Source organism: Solanum stenotomum, chromosome 1 (assembly GCF_019186545.1).
Source record: "Solanum stenotomum isolate F172 chromosome 1, ASM1918654v1, whole genome shotgun sequence".
In the NCBI taxonomy this organism is placed as follows: domain Eukaryota; kingdom Viridiplantae; phylum Streptophyta; class Magnoliopsida; order Solanales; family Solanaceae; genus Solanum; species Solanum stenotomum.
This window is the reverse complement of record NC_064282.1, coordinates 9,065,150-9,085,148: the sequence shown is the minus strand read 5'-3', so window position 1 is coordinate 9,085,148 and position 19,999 is coordinate 9,065,150. Positions and strand designations below refer to the sequence as shown.

Genomic DNA, 19,999 nt, shown 5'->3' with positions numbered 1-19,999 from the left:
GAACACTTGTAATATATTATTAATTGGATAAATCATTATATAGTATTTTATTATATTGACATGAAAAAAGACGGAAGAAATGTGCAGTTCCATTTGCGACCAAGGAAGAGCTCTCTATTCTTTATTACCCAGCTCATCTAGTTTTTATTTTCCCTTCAGAGACCATCAACAGAGATGTCGTTACCCTATTTCCAATGGTGGAACTCTCAAAACAACATTACAGAGATCTCTCTCTTTAATTAATAACTGAATAGAAACGTTACATCACAGATGGAAGCAGGTACATCATTCCTACCGACTGCCTAACGTATACAAACATGAACTGATCTGGCTTGATCATCGACCGAGTTGTGAACTGTACCCAATACAGAGATATCAACATTGAGTACAGCCAAAACTGCAGTACAAACTCAGGTCACTATTATTAAGTGAGCAAACTTAACAGCCTTGAATCTGATCGGCACAGGCACTAAGCAAAAACCCTTTTCATCTAGCACCACCACCAACTGTTAAAACTTCGAAGATTAACTAGCTCATCCAACTTTTATTAGAGGAGCAAAACTGCAGCGTGAAGCCATGTTTATTCCCGCAAGACCTAACCTATATGTAACTCTTCTTAAAATCCGATCTCATGTTGGCTGAGCAAACTAACAAATTTTGTTAGGCAGTTTTGTGAGTGCCAGCACTTGTTGATTCATTGGAGTATGAACTTGGTTGATGTTTACTTGCTTGTGGCAGGTACTTATAAGCAACCACTGAAACGCCAATGGCAGCAGAGAGCCCTATACAACTCCATAGCCACTTCTTCTGGGTCCTTTTCCTCTGCCGCTGCTTCCGTGCAACATCTGCAGAATGTTTGAAATGAAATTGTCACTCGGATAAAGAAATGACATCACTTGTAGTAGCATAAGCATATATTTCAACTATCACATTCAAAATATAGGAGCTACCGAGAGATTTTTGAAACAAGTAGGTTATTATTAAAGCTACACTAAATGAAATGGCAGTTTTCCAACTAAGTAAAGATAATCCTGACCAAGGGTCTTTAAAGCCAAAAATAAATTAAAAGTTACAGTTTTCCCAAGCTACGACTCTCAACTGATAAATAATCCTGACCAAGGGGCTTTAAACCAAGAATCGGCAACCAACAAGGTAGATCGTTCGAAAAAGTTAGATAAAAGTATTCCGCTACATTAATGCTGCAAATCACCATGTCACTGTCTGTACACATTGAATAAGCCGGCAGCAGAAGCAATAACCCACTCCATTCAACGTTAATCAGGGCAGAGTATGACATGTAGGCCAAATATTACAGTATCTTTCTCATATCAGATAATGCAGAACCTTAATTGAATGATGGATCTAATCAAACAGATGTGCGTCTGACAATAAATGAAGGTTGTGACTAGCTCAGAAGTATTTTACAACTACAAGTTATTACATAGCATAGTCTATGGAACTAGGGGAAATTGGATATACATTTCGCCTAAGTAAAGGTGCCTGGCTGATTGAGAGAGACGCCAGCCAAGTGTTTTATGTGAATGCAAGGTACACACTCATCCTAGATGTACTTCTTTTGAATGGGATATAAGATTCTCTCAGTTATAGGAAATTAAAGCTGAAGCAAGCCCCAACACTATTAGCTATTACGACGAAACCTGTCAATGCCTTGATGGTAAGGGACATTTATCAGAGTTGTTACAAGTAGGAACTGAGTAGAGCAAGAGAAGCAACACCTACCAATGATTTCCTGATTTCTCTGGGACATCTCATGATTTACAGCCTCATAGTATCGGAGCCTGTCTCTCAACCTTGAAATCTCCTGGTTTTTTGACTCAAGAATTGATTCTGCAGCTAGTTCAGCTTCTGCACGAGCTTGACCTTTTCCAATTGCTTCAGCAACAAATCTTGAGACAACTACTTCCTGATAGAGCTGCTCAATTGAAGCATTATCAGGCTGTATATCACCAATGACATCTGAAGGAGAAGGAAGTGTTAACCCTGCCTGAGATAGAACAGTACTAATGTTCTGCCACTGGCATCGCATCATATTAAGAGCATCTTCTGCGGTTTTTCTTCTTTCAATCTCCTCAAGGAGTTTGAGCTTTGTGGTGCGCAGTTCCCATTCAATATTAGGTCCACATGTAGATCCATTCAGAGACGACCCTTCCACGGAGAAATCTGAGGTACCATCATAAAGAAAAGTACACTCATCATAGACTGTAGGAATTACCTAGGAAACATGACTTTTTGTCTGACAGCTATCATAATAGAGCAATTACATTCATAATAGTATTGCAAGAATTATCTAGGCAACATGACAGATTTTGTTTGACAGCTGTCAAAATACAGCATCCTGCCATCAATCATCACCTTAACTTGGAAAGCATAAACATTACTAAACTGAGCCACAGTCATAAGAATTTCTAGGATACAACTTTTCATTTTTTACACGTGCTGGACAATAACGCACCGATATTTTCTGCCATTCTTCTACCATACGACAACAATTAAATTAAGTTTAATTCCAAAGTAGTTGAAAGCATTACGTATTTTGTCCCCCACTATTTCTTTCCAGTTTTGACTCCTTATTTGATCAAATATTCCAATCCTAATCTGATATTTAAGTCACATTAGGGGTTCTGTAGAAAGAACTTCTCTTGACTTTTAATAAGATCAACTATACTAATTCCAATCTGATTTTTAAGTCACATTAGGGGTTCTGTAGAAAGAACAACTATGGCATCAGGATTATCCTTACACAGAAAGTCTCTAAAAAACAAATGCCTCCTGACATAAATTGAACCTCATCTAAGTGTAGCAACAAGAACTAAACCTTGTGAACAACTAGTTGGTTTCACCTACATCTATTTTTTGCTTCCATCTTCTTTTGCTCTTAGCTATAATATTGATAGACTAGGCGTTTGGCAAAAAATTCTCTACATCATAACCTTTTACCACTTTCAATATATTGCCTCACTCATGGATATGCATATCTACACAGGACATGTTCAAACCATCTATGACAACCTTATTTTATTTTATCCTCTATGAATGCCAGATGCACCTAGGCAAAATGTTCTCACTTCTGTAAATCTTCGATATGTTTCTGTAATATAAGATCAGATAGCTGTAACGTAGGCTTAAGGGGAAGATGGAGTAGGCTGTTGAATTGCTATTCTAGTCAACAATTCAGATTTAGATGGAAATATACAACTCAAATCATTTCTTCTCTTTAATACCCTGTTTATAAACTAGAGCATGTAGTGACAATTTACTCAGAGGGACTAGGCAGAGAGAATAAGCTTAACCTCAAGAATACTGCTGTCAATAAGATAAAAAATATCCACTGGTCTTGACAAAAAATCAAACACATACTAATAGGTTATTAGTGATTTCAGCAGATCAACATAGCCTATTTTCACAGATTTACATATTAAAACCATAGAAAGAAATATTAAATTGCAAAGCAGAAGCCAATTTATACCTTCATCTGCATCAAAGAACTCCCCTTGAACAGACACATTGCTCCGGCAATCAAGCCCTTTCACCTCATTAACACTACCAACACTTAACGCATCACATCTCGGATCCAAAAATCCCTCATCTTCCTTAAACAAATTTTCCTCAGCTAGCTCCTCTTCCAAATTCAAATCCAAATCCAAATCAATCTTTTCGTTAACTTGCTCAACTTCCTCCAATCCATCAAGTTTCCGGTTCGCAAATGCTTCTCCACCGCCACGTCGCTTGTGGTTGACTAAATAAGGAGAAGGAGACAACGAACCAGAAGAAGTCTCCGGAATCGGAGCTGGTTCAGGAGTTATATACAACGCCGGTGATATAAATATATGATTCGCCGGGGCAGGCGGTGGCTCATTATCCTCCACCACTTTTTCTTCTTCATTTCTCTCATTTAGCACTTGTTTTCCATAGGATTTTCGAACACGAGGTTCGAGTAGATTCTCAAAGGCTATTGCTGTATAAGTCGGCATAATAGCGATGTAACAGAAGAAAACGGAGATGTCGGCTTCGGTAGCAACCGCGACGGCGGCGGAGTTGAACAGCTAGGTTTTGGACATCGGAGTATTTTTTCGAGGGAAAGAGAAATGTTTCACCGCCGCAACAAGGGTTTGTTTTCTGGGAAAAATGAGGGAACAAAAAGGAAAGAGAGAGAGAGCAACGTGTTATATGGCGTTTGCTTCAAGTCCAGCGACTTTGGAGTTATGGGGACAACTTTGGTTGTTATATTTTCATTACTTTGGCTTCTTCTTCAAGAACAAGTTAGCTTTTTTGCGGTTACATTTACAAAAAAAATCTTTTTCAAAGATAAATAAAAATTACTACGTACAAAAATATTTGTAAAAAATATTTTTTGTTTTAGAAATTCAAGCAAGATACTATTTTTAAAAATTAAAAACCAAGTCAATTTAACTTTTTAGTGCTATGTCAAATTTAAATTTTTTATAAAAATAAAAATAGTGTCTAAAATTTGAACTTAAAATCTTAAATCTAATGTTCGTGATTGATTCAAAATCTATATATACACTAAAAATAAAAAGTGGGTATGCTCGGTTCACCCTATTGCCATCCCTACTTACTATATATATATAAAACTTTTTTTAGGGTCTTAACCCTACAAATAAAATATGAGAGATTGCTCATGTAGCAAAAACATTCACCATCAATTTTAAGATTGTGGACTTGAATCACTTGCCAAACAAAATAATAAGAGCTATTAGAAAGGAATAAAAAAACAATACAACAAATGAAACCCATAACACATTTTCTTAAAGACTAATTAAGTATGCTACTTTTCCTCAATTAATTTTCCAAAGACATGATTATTAATATAAAAAATAATAAAGCACACCTAATTCTAGACGCCATGTTTATTTTGTTCTCTGTCTCCACTTCTGTTTTGTTTTTTCAAAATAAAACTTATATTAAATGTGTCACCGTCTCAAAAGAAATAGGGACCACCTAATACATTTAAAATTTGAACACACATTGAGGAATTTATTCAACTCTCTTTTGGGAACAAGTAATATAGCACAACAATTTTTTATGTATAAAAAAAATCATAGGTAATATCGTTGAAAATATTTATTTATTATTTTTGATAAATAATTTAAAGGCAAAATAGCGTAATCACGCTTTAAGGGGCTAGTAGGCCATTTTGCCTTACACGGAATTAACTCTCATAGTCTTTACATTTTATTAGTGCGATTTGTATTCCGCCCAATCTTATTCTCCGTCCATAAAAATGTGATAAGATTCTGCAAGTGCTTTTATGTCATAGAGTAAACTTTTGTCCACATTTTGTGCTTTTCCACTTCCCTCTTCATCCAACTTGAAAGTAAAATCCTCCTATATTTTGGAATTTGTTCAATTTAAAGTTCTCTTTTCCTTTATTCTTTTGTCTAATTCTAGCTCCTTTGGTGCTTCACAATGGGACCTGGGAGATCCTTATTCTACATCCATTTTAATTTTAATGACGAAAGAACCGTTTATGTTTATAAAACTACGAAATTGTTTCAATTAAAAGTTTATGGGTTCTAGATTCTAGTCCATTTAGATAGAGTAACTAGAGGCGAATCAAAATTTGAAGTTTATGAATTCAAGATTCTGGTTCATTTAAATAGTTTAACCATATTCATTAGATTTTTCAAGACAAATATAGAATTTGAACCAAGTTTGACCGACCAGTTAAACCACACGGTCCCACTAGGAATAAAGATTTTTCTCTCTTTTTTGGTAAACAGAAAATACGATCGGCAGATAATTCGCAACATTGATCGTCTAAAATATGGAAACAAATTATTAAAGATATTAGTAATTATTTTACAATCGAGATATTGATACTAAAGATATTTGAATCACTTCGATTCATTAAAACAAGAAAATAAGTCATTGTAATCATATAAACTTTATTTAAGTGAAAATTAGAAAAAGATAAATCGCATGACCAAATTAATAGTTGGTGCAAAATAAACTTCTTTATATGATAGATGAGAAATTATTCAAACTTAATCATTTAGGTGAGAACTCAAATTTCATAGTTTGATTATTTGGTTCAAATTAAAAGAAATCCTATTTCACATTTAAGCAGTCAACTTTTGACGCCTATATTTCATGTGTTTAAAGCAGATGGGAAAGAAATAAGTGCAATGTTAGTTGGAAGACATACAATAAAGATTCAAAACTGAAGGCCATTTTGAAACTCCAACTACGGTCAAACTTGACAAAAGGCTCAAAAATGTTGATTAGTTCTGAACATAAATAGAAACTTACCCATCCAATATTTTGACGATGTCTTATTTTCCTTCTTTTTTTAAAAAGATACTATTTGATTGGTTCAAATCTCAAACTCAGTTTATAGTGATAAAATCGAAATCTGGAGGTCAACTTAAATACCATGAAACAGACGGTGAATACAGAAGCAGTGAAATGCTGAAAGAGTAATAAGCCCCGGAATAGAGTGTCACAACTCACAACTCACGGGCATGTTTATCCCTAAGAATTTCAACCAAATAAAAAATAAGTCTATCCAAGAAAAAGGAAGCCGCAGCACAAAATAATGAGGGGAATAATCAAATTACATGAAAACATAAAGGTTACAAAATCAAGGAAAACGGAGCACAAGATAACGTGGATTGGCAAAATTCCACCAAATCAAAGAATAAGGATCAGACAGGACAAACTTATATTAACAAAACAATCCTAACGCCTACTATAATATAACAATCCTATCAACTCACAGATTCTACTGCAGCATGTGTAGTGCTTTATGCATATAAACGAGTATAGATAGATATTGTACTCCACAATTAGAAATGTAATGCAAGGGATCCATACCACTCGTACGGCAGAGAATCTGCATGGAAAGGTGAGCGTGCAGTAAGAGAACGTCAAGAAAAATCAATCATTAGACGTTCATCAGGAACACTTGGTTTCTTGTTATCTGTCACAGGTGGTGGACCCGTGGCTGAAGTTGATGGAACAATTGCGCCAATTGTAGTTGGTTCTACAGGAGCCGATGTTGATGGGACCAACGCCAGATAGTCTGATTCATTCAATGCTGGTGTAGCAGGCACAATTGCATCAGCAGCAACTGAAGAATCCAAGTTTGATGTTTGGGTTGTACTTGATTCTGCAGGAGTGGCACCGGTTTCTGTTGCGGGTGCAGCACCAGATTCTATCACGGGCGGTGTAGCACCAGTTTCTGTCGTGGGTGCAGCGCCAGTTTCTGCTGCGGGTGCAGCGCCAGTTTCTGCTGCGGGTGCAGCGCCAGAGTCTGATGCCGGTGCAGCACCAGAGTCTGACGCAGGTGGATTACCTGATTCTGGTGTAGTGGAAGCCCCATTTTCTGATTTAGGAGGAACACCGGATTCTGATGTTGCAGATGTGTTGCTTCCAGCAGGAACAGAAGCCATTGGTGCTGTTGTTTTAGATCCTTCCAGAAGTAGTGGTTTGCCAGGTTGTGGCAACCCCGGCTTCCCCAAAAGAGGTTTGGCTTGACCGGGATTTGGACCGTATAGAGATGCCATACCAGGTGGCAGAATTTCAATTGGTGGCTTCTTCGCAGCATCTGCCAAACTTGTGAGCTTAGGCCCCTCGAGGGAGGCCAGAAATGCAGCTGCGGCATCGGTTTTCATTGATGGAGTATGTTCCATCTCCTTCTGCAACATTTTGTTCCATGACTGGACCAAGGTTCTCATTGAAGGTCGGCCATGAGCCTGAAAAAATGAGACCATAAGTAACAAATACTAAATCAAGAGTTAGAATCTATAAAGTAGAAGATGGACACTACTACTTGAAGCCCTAACTCATAGGTCAAACACAAATCAAACATTTAGAAAACGAAATTTTACATGTGCATGTAGTACAGCCTCAGCAAGCATCCCAGTTTCCTGCCATGCTTTCTCCATAAGTACATTGTCTCCCAAAAGTGCAGCTGCAAATGCAGCCTCCCGTCCCGCACCAACTGATATCAAGTTGTTTACCAAGTTCTGCAAAAGATTTATTTGTCACTATATGAGGAAATTATTCTCTTAAAACCTTTAGTAAATATACACTGAACCCTGTCATGCAACTGATCCAATCAATCTCAAATATCATAAGGAACTCCTATCATGTTAGCAGAGTCAAGTGGAGGGGGGGGTGACAGAATACACTAGAAGCAGAAAAACTGAATGATCCTTTGAGTTTGACTGCTTTCTTGATTCCTTAAGACCAAGAATTATAGGAAAATAATATAATGCAGAAATGTAAATCAATGGTTAATCTTCTAGGTTAAATTAATTTAAAACTGATAGCATATATGATAAATTCAGTCTTGGGGAAAATTATTATCAAGCGAAAAGTTATAAAGGAGTCAAGAGCCAGCTAAAAATTCAAATGTATATGAGCATCTGAAAAAAAAAGCAGGTAACACACTCAATGGCCACAGTCGAGAGTTTAAGCTTCCAGAAGATGATGATGGAATTCACTATCAAGCTATTTGTTTGCCTAACTCTACTGTCCAGTTTTGATCCTGTTAGTTGGGACACACTTATGCCACTGCCCAGAATTGAAGTACTAGCTATGGTCCAGTGTTGGTCAATGGATAGGTCACATATTAGTTACACATACGGTAGCTCATTCATGATTTACTTAGCTTATTTTAAACCTCATTGTCAAGTTAGGACACCCAATAAGTCCTAACTTAGTTGTAGCTTTATGTTTTACACCTCCTTTTATTTCCACATTGTAAAGGGTTTATTTGAGAAAATCAATTAAATGAGCTACTAGGTACCCTGCCTAGTAGATTTACTTAAAAAAGAAAAAGTCATGTCAATATAGCCAATTGGAAACAAAATCAGAAACAAAGCAAGTGACATACACTGAGTCGTGTCAACTCCCCATGATTTGCAAGCCGTAAAGCAACGCCTCTTAATTCCTGACCTCGTAGAGCTCCCTTTATAGAACCAGCAGCAGCTAGTCTTTTAAGAGCTTCACGAGCAATATCAGCTTGTGCTGTAGCATCTGCAGCATCAATGAGTTCCATAAACTCCTTGGCAAATTTAACTACTCCTTGAACAGCTTCAACAACATTTTCCTTTTTCTTAGTCATGTTCATAAGATCGTTCAGATCCAATCCAACAGTTTCTTGCCCAATATCTCTGCTGTTGCTCATGGTTAGAAGGCACTGCAGCGCTCTTTTCAAATCATTACTCTGCAGGGCCAGATCAAACTCTAACCTCTTGGATATTCCAGGTAAATGAAGTGCTTCAGTAGCATAACCCATCCCAAGCATAAATTGCGCTAAATCATCATGATGTTCTCTGCCAAGTCGACTGGCCCATTTTACAGCACTTACAGCATCTCCATAAGCTGCCAAACATCGACAACGGATACCAGGATGGCTAAGGGATATTGCATGAGCACACATGTATCGATCTATTAGCCAAAGAACACCATCTCGAACACCTACAATAACAAGAGGTCCAACTGGACGTGTTTGCTCTGCAGGAAAACGAGTGACAGCTACTGCAACCCCACCACCACCAACTGCCACCTCATTAGCCTTACGAGCTTCCATCTCCTTGAGCACACTCGATGCATCACCATCAACTTTTGACTGTCTAGGTAATGACAGAAATGGAGGAATAGAGGGTGCATGCTGAAAAGAAGCCAATCGCACAACTTGTAACATTGGGGGTCTCAATGCTATCCTCTCTTGTGGATTTGATTGTTGATTGTCGACTGTTATCAAGGCTAATTCTCCATGTTCAGTAATACCTCTTGACTGTGCTTCTTTAAGTTTCATTTCCTCTTTTCTTCTTTTCGTTTCTATGTCAATAGGCGCAACCCCGGCATCCACAAAAACACACTCAACAGTAGTAGGTGTAGCAACAAATAACTGCCTTCGCTGCCAAACTGCCCCAGTGGCAAAAGGAATTGCAACATCCCCCAAGTATCTAAACTGTGGACGCAAGGAACATATGACAATGTGCTGTGGATAACCAAAAGCACAATACTCAACTGTTTGATCCCATGCGGTCCAATCTGGTTGAGGAAGAAGACCACCCACTGGTTGAAATGTTTCCCAGCTATATAGTTGGAAGTTCTGAGGTGCTGCTTCAGCTGCAGATTTTTGAGAACCGTCTTCCATAGTGCTAAATGAAGATACAGAACTACCTCCATAGCCTGATAATGGCATAGATTGAATTGTTGAAATTGCTGTAGCAGCAGCAGCACTAACCCTTCGCGAAGTTCGATAGGCCACACCAAGTAATGCCCCTCCATGCAAGCCAATAACTGGTTCACTCCGGCTTCCCACCGACTTCATTAATACATTTGATGTCCCGTCATCCAGCAATATACGAACTTGAACAGTGGCAGAAGAAGCAGCAGAAGCAGCAGCTGCTGCTGCCTGTGCTGCAGCTGCAGCAGCTTCCTTCGCTTTTCTTGATGAACCTTTTGGAATGATGGGAATTCTAGGAGGAAGTGCAGACTCCAACAAAGCAAACCTATCTCGACAAGTATCCCAAGCCAAAAGCCTTGCACTTCCAGAATCAACAATTGACCAATCACTGACTTTGTAGATAGAGAAGTAAGGTATATCAGGCCATACAATTGCTAGATACCTGCAAAACATTACCGTTCGAAACCTTGTAAAACAGGATAACAGAAGTTTTAAAAAAATATTATAGAGATGATGGAACAATATGAGGCAACAAGATGAATCAAGACAATGTTGAAGCTACTAGATGCCGGCTGCTATGTTAAGCCTGATGTCTGGGAACCACTTACTTCCCAGAACTGCTGACAGAAAGAACTGAGTAAGAATCGTGCGGAGCTGGAGTAGTAATATGCTTTTTGGTTTGTTTGACATGGAGTTGCTCAGGAATCTCTCCTCTGAACCTTCCTGTGTCACTCAAAGACCCATTACTTCCGAGTGCTGGAGCAGTGGTGTTAGATAACTGAAATTGCAACAGCTTCAATTCCCTTTCAACTACATAGACAGCAGTATGTTCACGACTTTCTGTTGGTGTTGGCAGTACTGCTACAGGAGGAAGAGACTTCTGATCAAATTCGCAGAGAATAATGCCAATATTGGTTCCAGTAGCTACAAGGTGTGGCTGTAAAGGATGTGCAACCATAGAATAAACCTACAAGGCCAGAGAGAAAAACATAAAAAAATTGTAGTCTAGTCATCTTCAAAAAATCAAATAATTAGATGCCTTCTGATATAGAATCTTAACCCTATAAGACATGATGGAGTGTGCAAACAATCCTCAAAATCATCTAGTAGAAGAAACTAGTATAAATTCTTCTTATTAAAGAGATACTGTAAGCTATAACAATAGCCGAACTTCAAACAGGAAGGCTTTGCTCGTCCTAAAATAATAAACATATATTGGTTATTCATTTTTCCCACCATCATACTTCATAGTGTAGATTTAACACTTCAAATTATCAATCTTCCAAAAACTAAGAAGTTGCATAAGGAAAAATAGGTAAGATTTGAAAGACAAGATTTATAGCAAGGAAAATGTTAAGATAAACCACATTGTTTATCTATAGTAGTTTCACCTTCAGCTTCTTGTGAGAGACAAGTAATTGTGGAGGTACTAGTGCAGAAAGTTCACACAACGGCCTTGTAAGAGCAGAATAGGTGGGGTGCTCGACAGCCCTGCAAAGTTGCAACAGAGTATCATGTTCTGCCCAGAAAGGGAAGACTACAAGCAGTGTTAACAAAACTCCAACCAAGGGAGGTCTGTGAAGTATGCCTACCATATATGGGAATCTTTGACACACGTCAAGATATCAAGGTTGGGAGCCCGTGGGTGGCACCACGATGCTACACTATGACAAGCTAGTTTTGGAACAGGTTTTATTCGACGCAATTCCTGCAATTGGGTTGAAATTAATATTATCAGAATTATTTTCGCTGTGTGTAAAGCAACAAATCCAACAGATCTAGTACCATACCTTAAAAGAGACGGTGTCCCAGATTGCTAATGTTTTATCAGCACCAATAGTAATGAGCTGTGGTGCATTACCAATAACTCTGGAGAGCTCAACAGCAATAACCCCACCATCATGAGCCTGTAAAGTATAACATTGGAAGGTCAAGAAAAACTTCAAGGATTTGACAAAAGCATGCAAGGATTTGCAGTTCAATCAACTTTCATCTATCATTGGTTTTCCAGGTGCAATCCATGCAAAAGGACCAAGTGGTTAATAATGAAATGGAAAATAACAGAACAAATTTTTGAAATATGAAAGGACTATTAATGCTATGAAAGATAAAGACTTCTGATAAAATGCTGTTTCTGTGTTAAAAGAGGCAGAGTTGGGCACCAGGAGGCCAGTGTTTCTACTCAATTCTTTCAAACTTCTATACTTTTGTATTTTTGGGATAAAGAAATAAGTTCTATTGATGTTCGGGCAGGAAACACCCATATACAAGAAGTATACCAAAAAATAGTAATACGCTAGGTTTTTTTATGCTTCCTTCTTGTGTCTCTGTGTGTACCTGTGTGTGTGCATGGGGGGTGGGGGTGGGGGGTTCTCCTCATCTAATACTAGGAACTACAAACTGGTAAATGAGTGGAAACACATCAAATGGAACACCAGCCTTGTTTATTTGGTCTATTCTTCCACAGACTGAATTGTTCTCATTTGTGCTTTTAACATCGACAATTAAAAATCTTACTTGATGAAATTAAATTGCAGTAGCTATTTAAAAGGATAGTAACTAAAGGAATAAGAAGATACTTTTAAGCTGAGCTTAGGAACAAGCTCTCTTGAATCAAGAGCGTTGTCTGCACTCCAAAGTACAAGCAATCCGTCACTACCACCAGAAACTAGAAGAGACTGCATATACATAGCAAAGGAAATTGCAATGAGATATCAAACAGAAAATATTAGAAGTGCAACAATCCTAGTCATTCGTTTGTGTAAATTATACAAAAACACAAAATTGTCACTTCCAGCAGTTCTGTCGACAGTAACAAATCTCAAGAGTAAAATTTCCATATTCATCGTAACAACAATTCGTTTTCTTTTATCGAACTCAGTGTTATCAAAGGTGTGCTTTAAGCACGCTTAAGCCCTGAAGTGAGGCTCAAAACGTGTTGAGCGCTTTACCTCGCTTTATGTGCGCTTCAGTGTCGTCATCAAGGTTCTAAGGCAAACGTTTCCTTGCCAATGAGCCTCTTATGAAGAAGTGACACTACATAATTGATATTTCACTTTATCATAATTTTTTTTCAATTTCTTCGGTCATATATTTGTCATTCATGTTTATAAATAGTAGTCTTGAACTAAACATATATATTTGTTTTCTTTTCTCCCTTTGCGCCTTTTTTTATTAAAGCCCACACTTTATTTGCGCTTTTCGCTTAAAGTCCCTACGAGCATATGTGCTTAAATGGATGTGCTTCAATGAGCATATGTGCTTGCTATGTGCTTATGTGCACATGTTGAATGGATGGAGAGCAAGCACATATGCTTCTGTAATCCAGTTTCATTTTTTTGAGAATGGTAACTTTCTGTAATCCAGTTCCATTTTAAAATGTATTAACTGCAAAGTGAACTAGGTACAGAACCATGCAAGCCAAGGACCTTAGATAGATGTTTCCCTTTTTTCCCTTGCTTCTCTCTGACAGAAAAACCAATATTATCCTGACAAATCATTAGCTTCATTTAAGATTTTCTATCTAACAGTAAATGAATTGCCAAGGCAAGAAGTACTCAAGAGAACCTAAGTCCACTTCAATTGAAATGTATGAACCACCACATCTAAAAGTTCAAGTTGTTACTCGTCAAAAAATATGTTTTAAGTTGTTAGATAGAGAACACCATTCTTCAAGTTGAAGTACTTCATTGTAGATGAAATTTACTCAGCTCTCTGGATTATCTCATAAAAACTGGAAAACATACTTTTCACAATCAAGATCTATTATTATTTTTCTGGGGTACTAAACACACAACTGTTGAGTAATGAACTCATATTGAAGTAATTCGACACACTAAGGATAGGGGAAAAAATACATTAGCTATGTTGGAGATCTATGCTGCCACTATGTTTCCTTTACTAGGAATAGCACTTAGGACACACACTTTGTTCTTAGCTAACAAGCCTTAGAAGTCTAAAAGAGAGATGTGATACTCAAATCTCTTTTGGCTGATTCCTCTGCACAAAGAAGATAAATGCACACAATTTTTTTATATTTTATTTTTGAAACTGGTAACTTTAATAAATGCACGCAAATTGCAAGTTTAACTCATATAAAAGCTGCAAACGATGCTCTATATCTTGGCCTGAATAGTACCATCTTTTTATCGAAATACATATCTCAAAATCTATTGAGAAGCGAGAATAGGAAAATTTCAAGCACATCAAAAAAAGGAAACCAGCTAAACCAAACTTTTTTTTTTGATGAAGACCAGCTAGAACAAAACTAACAAAAACCCTTTTCTAACTTCAACTTCAAATACTCTTCTTTTTTTTCAAACTTCAACTAAATCATGTCCAAACACCTACAAACTCCATATAGCCAAGTATAAATCAAGGACACACTTTTGAAGCCCAGCCTATAACTTGAATTATAGATGGAAACACTAGGTTCCGGATAAAAAGATGAAGTACTAAAATAATTCAAGTCCTACATAGTGTAGGGTGATAAAAAGGGGATCTAAATATCCACTGGAAGCATAACAAGAACCTCGCCAGAAGCAGCCATGAAATTCATCAAACAAGAAATTGCTCCCTTGTGACCTCCTGTGTATCTTCGTGCAAGCTGCAGAGAAGAAGCGGGAGAGTTATTCATCTACTCATTTTGACAATGAATGGAACAAATATCAGAAAGACTTGACAAACCAAATATTCAAAAATGAGACCTTCCATGTTATCATTGAAAGAACTCTAATTACACCATCTGACCCTCCAAAAGCCACAAGAGGGCCATCAACAGCAGTTGTTTTAGACAGGAACACCATACTGCAAGAAATTCATAAGACCAAGCAAATTAAGATAATCAGATATGCATTTTTCCAACATTCTATAACCCAGAGAACAATTTTTGTCAGCAGAACACTAAACACCAGTATGACAAAGAAGTATACACCAGCTGAAGAGCAATTTCTGTAATGACTAAAAGGTAGGATAGTAAGCACATTTAGTGAACCGTTGATTAAGTGAGACAAACTTGAGATGCTCTAACTTGACTGGTAGTTGGAAACATTGATTCAATCAAATAGTAGCCTAGAAAACTTAATTTCGTAGGAAATGGCAGTCTTAAAAAATAGTTGCAAAAAGATAGTTTAACTTTTGGGCGGATTCAAGAAGATTAAATTTGTTAAGAACCATTAAAGTCCAAAAGGCTGGATAACACAAAAAAAGAACTTGATGGATTTAAGACTTGCCATAGAAGTGATCTGTTGTCAAGTTCCTGCTTCGGTACATCGCGACCACGCATCGTCACCAAGTCCAAAAAAATAGCTTTATTCTCACAACAAATAACAAGAAAATGGCGTCCTTTGGTTGATGCAGCAGGAGAAGTAAAAGTTGAAGTGACATGACCAGCAGCTGCTGGAGACTCAGCAGCAGCAGACTGATTACGCCAGAGTTGCCAAAAGCGTACATCATCATCGTAAAAGCTAACCTGCTTTACACTTGAACCATGCACCAAAATGGCATAGTAAGACTCAACAAAGACACTACGGAAACTGGAAAAATATGGAAGTCCGGGGTAAGCATCAATTACCTCCCACCTCGTATGGCTTCTGTAGGTTTCCCTCTAGGCTCTGCATTCAAATATAAAGAGAAGTTTCAAAAGATAGATGACTAAGGAATGTATGATATTCTAAAGGATTACTCTTTTGAAAATGTATCATGCAATATAATTCACTGACATGAATAAAGTGAGCCAATGTGCAAAAAAAAATTATGGACTCCTATAGGGTTAGTTAGCCCACTACCCACAACATGCATTGCACCTCAATCGAATGCATAATTTGTTCAATACTGTGAGCCAATTCTCACTGATTTACTCCAACCTTAAAAGGTCAAATTCATAGAGTGAATATACATTTGACCAGCACCACTAACCCAAGCCACTAGAATTTAGAATCTCAACTTTCTTGAAAAAAAAAACACTCAAAAAGAATTTAGAATCTCAACACAACATCCACTTGGAAACTAAAACAATAGCATCACCAGCTCATACCCCTCCCCACCTCCACCATACCAATCAAATGCAGTAGGATGAGAGTTCTCATTTGCAACATCCACCACTCCTTATGAACATAACTTCTAGTGCATATCAGTTCATGCTGAAGGATATCAAGTTCTATTACTTTAGACGTCAATAACATTCATATGGCCTCCTTCCTAATTCCCACTTAAATAATATGTTAACGTATCACCTCTTAAAGAAAATCATATATCAGTCTTTCAATAGTCAAAGCAACTTTTTCTCATGAATCTTGAAGTCTCACACATTCAAGAGATTTCGATATTGACAAGAATGTTGTTCTCTTCCCACGGAAATCCCCACCCTTTTTCTGGCTATTGACCTTCCAAAAGTACTATTAATCATAGTGTCAAATTACTTCCAAGGTACATCAATCAATCAACTATGCCTCAATATCAAATTGACTGGGCTCAGATCGTTTGGCTATATGAATTCTGTGTATTCATTCTGTTCTTATCAAAATTGAAAAGATTATCATAGTTAGATTATTTTATGTTGATTGTCAACCTACCGAACGAGACCGACTACACCTTGTAAAGTGCGGAATCACTTAGGCATTAATAAAAAAACTAAAAAAGGGGGAGTAAGAGAGCCATGTGCAAAGAGAGAGATTGAAGGAGATACTCCCAATACAGACGTTAAAGCTATGAGGGCAATGCAAATGGACCATTGAAAAGCCAAATCTTAATCTAATCGTCATCCCCTCTCTAAAAAGGCCAGACTAAGGTTTTTCCACTTACTGTATATAATATACAGGTCAGCAAGGATTTGTGACATAGAGAAATGAGCATATGAAAAGATTCCTCTTAAATATATATAACCAGTCAAAAGAATTTGAACAAAAAGTGTACAAGAGAATTGAAATGAGCTCAGAGAATTCTTTGTACAGTTCAAGGTGCGCACAAGTTGGTCCATACATCACAACTATTTAAAAAAGAAGAAGATATTTTAACACCGGTAATCTAATTGATCTCCTTTATAGAGTGTCATGTCCACGACCAGGCTATGCTAATCTCAAGAGAAAAATCACATTCTAGTGTCTCTCGCAAGAGGAAAGTTCGACCGAGCTTTCCCTACATATGCCAAAATACAAGAAGCTAAGATTTGCTCAAATACAACTGTTCGAGATTTGACCTAGGTCTGTATCAACACTCATCTTATCAAGTAAAGGTCTATCTGGCATTCCATCAATAAACAACTAAATCAAAATTGAACTACTAAATTCTCTAATTAGAGTGTGATTTCTCTCACTACCACAGAGACTACCTTCAATTACTTTTCTTTTTCTACAAGTAGTACTTTAGCTTTCCACTCATTTGAATTTTGCAAAATGCAGTGCATAATTTTTTAACAATAAAAAATAAAGTCACCAATTTGGTGACTACCACTAGTCACTTCCCAGTTTCCGATTCCTTTGTCATTATACAATCTGCAGCATACCTGCATAATAATGAGTTCACCAGCTAAGTTTTCTTTTTATTGTTGAGTTTACCAGCTAAGTTCTACATCTATGCATAGCATTGACATCTCAATCTAAATTCTACCTATTTTAGCTTACCATCCTAATGTTATCTCATATAGTCAGTCCCAAGCGGCAAAGGAGGAGATTCAAAGTAAGATGACCGTCAGCGAAAAATGAATCAATTTAAGATGAAGCATATACCCTACCCCAGAAGTTTGGGATTGAATCGTAGTAGTAGATATAGTTGATGCTACTGACATGCCAACCAAATAATAACTAGCAAAAAATTAATAAGCACACTAACCTGATTCACCCTCGGCAAGCTTTTCCAGTTTGGCACCAACCAAACGCCGCTCATCAACGCCACCGGGTTTCAGTTCATAAATAATCTGGCGTCCAATTCAGATTTGTCAATCCAACAAACAGAAAGTAAAATACCGAAAACTTTTCACGAGAAGAAAAACCTGTCGGTGTTCCCAATTCCAAACGGAGACGTGATCGGATGCATCAGCTGTGACAAGCCAAGGATGCGTCGGGTGCATCTGAATCTTCACGATCTTGTCATTTGTCGGGCGAAAAGCCCTTAGACGCAGCATATTTTCAACTGTTCCCGCAAAATGGAAGCAACAAAGAGATGGATCTGACTATATTGATAGATCTTTCCCGGCGAGGGTTGGTGGTTGTTGGGTGTTTAGCCGGTTCAGTGAAAATGAACAACTATGGTTTTAAAAAGGATCGATTAAAAGGCGTCTTGGACCGGCGAGCGAGAAAGAAGAACAAGATGCACAGTGTGCGACTGTGTGTAATTAAAAAAAAAAAAAGGACAATTAACTGTTTAACTGCTGCGTGTTAAAAGTTTGCAACAAAAACTTATATAAATGTTAAGTAATTGGATTTACATATAGCTTTGGTGTTTGATTTACATATGAGAATGAGAGGATCATAATATAGAGAGAATTTAGGTATGAATTAGTAAGGAAGAGTGTTTTTTTTTTTTCATTTGGTGTTCAAACTTCCAAGGTTAAAAATATATTTTTGTTTATAAATAATTTATTTTTCGTAGGATTGGTATATATATTGCTATTTCAAGTTCCTAAACTTGTTCGGTTTTTCCTCTCAGACACCTCAATTACGCCACATTCCTATTGAATTTCTGAACCATCCATAATTTGTACCTTTTAAACAGTATTGACTGACATGACACAAAATGTGTTCTCATGTCGCTTAAGCGCATGAAGACGATTTAAAAGAGCTGATGTGGAATCCACCACTTCTTCTTTCTCTTTTATCTATGTAACCCTAGTTTTCTCCCTATTTCTCTTAATTCTCTTTTCTTTCTCTTCTTTCTAAATGTCATATTTAAGTTGGAGCTGCTCAAAATATCTCTCTTCTTCATTGATTTTTCTTATAGATTCTGATGGAACTATAAAGCTAGCTTATTTTGGAGTTTTTGCATCAATTTTTGAGCCAATTTCAGGTTATGAGTCATCGTTTTCTTTCTTATCTTCGTGTTTAATGTTCACCGATATAGCCGAAACACCATATTGTATGACCCTTGAAGTGATACATTCATATATAGGGTACAATTTCAATACTGATGTTGGTCCTTCGGTATTACTGCTCTTGATTAGCAGATGGAAGGTCTTCCCTATCTCATCTCTCTCCTTCAAAGTCCATGTTCATGAAAATCACAAAGCCCTTCTTCAAAGTCATTATTTATGAAAATCACAAAGCAATTTTGAGTTTTTCATAATGAGAAAACAGAAAACAACAAGTATTACAAGAAATTCTCAGAGAGTTTTAAGGACATGGTAGGATTATGTCTTGATCAGGATCCATTCGGAAGGGCAACAACAAAGGATCTATTGAAGCATCAATTCTTAGAGTTATTTGGGTTGAACTATTGAAACTATTGAAATGTTTTGGTTTTCTAGGTTTTATTTGGATTTTTATTTTGGCAAGGTTGATTGATGTGTAAATTATTTAAACGGTTTGAGTATTTTGATTTGTTGCACTTTTCACATGTGAAAGGTGGATTTCATGCGCACAATCAATAAAAAATATCTGCTGAAGTTTTGTGCCATGTCAACTAATAGTGTCTAAAAGGTACAAATTATGGGTGGTTAGGGATTCAATAGTAAGGTGGCGTAGTTAAGGTGCCTGAGAGGAAAACTAAACAAGTTTAGGAGTCTGTTTATGTATTCCGCCTTGTAAATAAGTACATTATTATGCAACAATTAAATTTTTTTTATGCATTCAACCAAATATTATACAGTCCTATGCGAGATTT

The 19,999-nt window shown here is 37.1% G+C and overlaps 2 protein-coding genes across 4 annotated transcripts; both read right to left on the bottom strand.

The window, feature by feature from the left end:
* Positions 1-217: 217 nt before the first annotated feature.
* On the bottom strand, positions 218-4,227 carry LOC125877739 (uncharacterized). The gene is made up of 3 exons (XM_049558975.1): positions 3,488-4,227; positions 1,741-2,181; positions 218-845 (listed from the first exon to the last, which is right to left on the bottom strand). Exons 1-3 carry the CDS (start codon positions 3,990-3,992, stop codon positions 661-663), a joined length of 1,131 nt encoding a protein of 376 aa, XP_049414932.1. The 5' UTR covers positions 3,993-4,227; the 3' UTR covers positions 218-660.
* Positions 4,228-6,572: 2,345 nt separating this feature from the next.
* Positions 6,573-18,492, bottom strand: LOC125877652 (uncharacterized). Of its 3 annotated transcripts, XM_049558884.1 has the most exons (14): positions 18,174-18,492; positions 18,014-18,098; positions 15,759-15,798; positions 15,418-15,666; positions 14,893-14,992; positions 14,718-14,792; positions 12,766-12,864; positions 11,977-12,093; positions 11,779-11,894; positions 11,578-11,677; positions 10,795-11,153; positions 8,882-10,628; positions 7,872-8,009; positions 6,573-7,736 (listed from the first exon to the last, which is right to left on the bottom strand). In XM_049558884.1, the coding sequence occupies exons 1-14, from the start codon at positions 18,303-18,305 to the stop codon at positions 6,909-6,911; spliced, it is 4,185 nt and encodes a 1,394-aa protein (XP_049414841.1). In that variant the 5' UTR covers positions 18,306-18,492; the 3' UTR covers positions 6,573-6,908. The 3 variants fall into 3 exon arrangements, with proteins under 3 accessions (XP_049414841.1, XP_049414848.1, XP_049414854.1); XM_049558891.1 differs by lacking the exons at positions 15,418-15,666; positions 15,759-15,798; positions 18,014-18,098; positions 18,174-18,492 and adding an exon at positions 15,097-15,185; XM_049558897.1 differs by lacking the exons at positions 15,418-15,666; positions 15,759-15,798; positions 18,014-18,098; positions 18,174-18,492 and having other exon boundaries at positions 14,873-14,992.
* Positions 18,493-19,999: the final 1,507 nt, after the last annotated feature.

Excerpts from the sequence above, each read along its gene's own strand:
- LOC125877739 (XM_049558975.1), bottom strand. The coding sequence starts at position 3,992 with ATGCCGACTTATACAGCAATAGCCTTTGAGAATCTACTCGAACCTCGT. Across the intron at positions 2,182-3,487 it reads GTTCTTTGATGCAGATGAAG|ATTTCTCCGTGGAAGGGTCG; the intron begins GTATAAATTGGC and ends ATGGTACCTCAG. Across the intron at positions 846-1,740 it reads GAGAAATCAGGAAATCATTG|ATGTTGCACGGAAGCAGCGG; the intron begins GTAGGTGTTGCT and ends AACATTCTGCAG.
- LOC125877652 (XM_049558884.1), bottom strand. The coding sequence starts at position 18,305 with ATGCTGCGTCTAAGGGCTTTTCGCCCGACAAATGACAAGATCGTGAAG. Across the intron at positions 11,154-11,577 it reads TCTCTCACAAGAAGCTGAAG|GTTTATTCTATGGTTGCACA; the intron begins GTGAAACTACTA and ends CTGGCCTTGTAG. Across the intron at positions 7,737-7,871 it reads AGGCTGTACTACATGCACAT|GCTCATGGCCGACCTTCAAT; the intron begins GTAAAATTTCGT and ends TCATTTTTTCAG.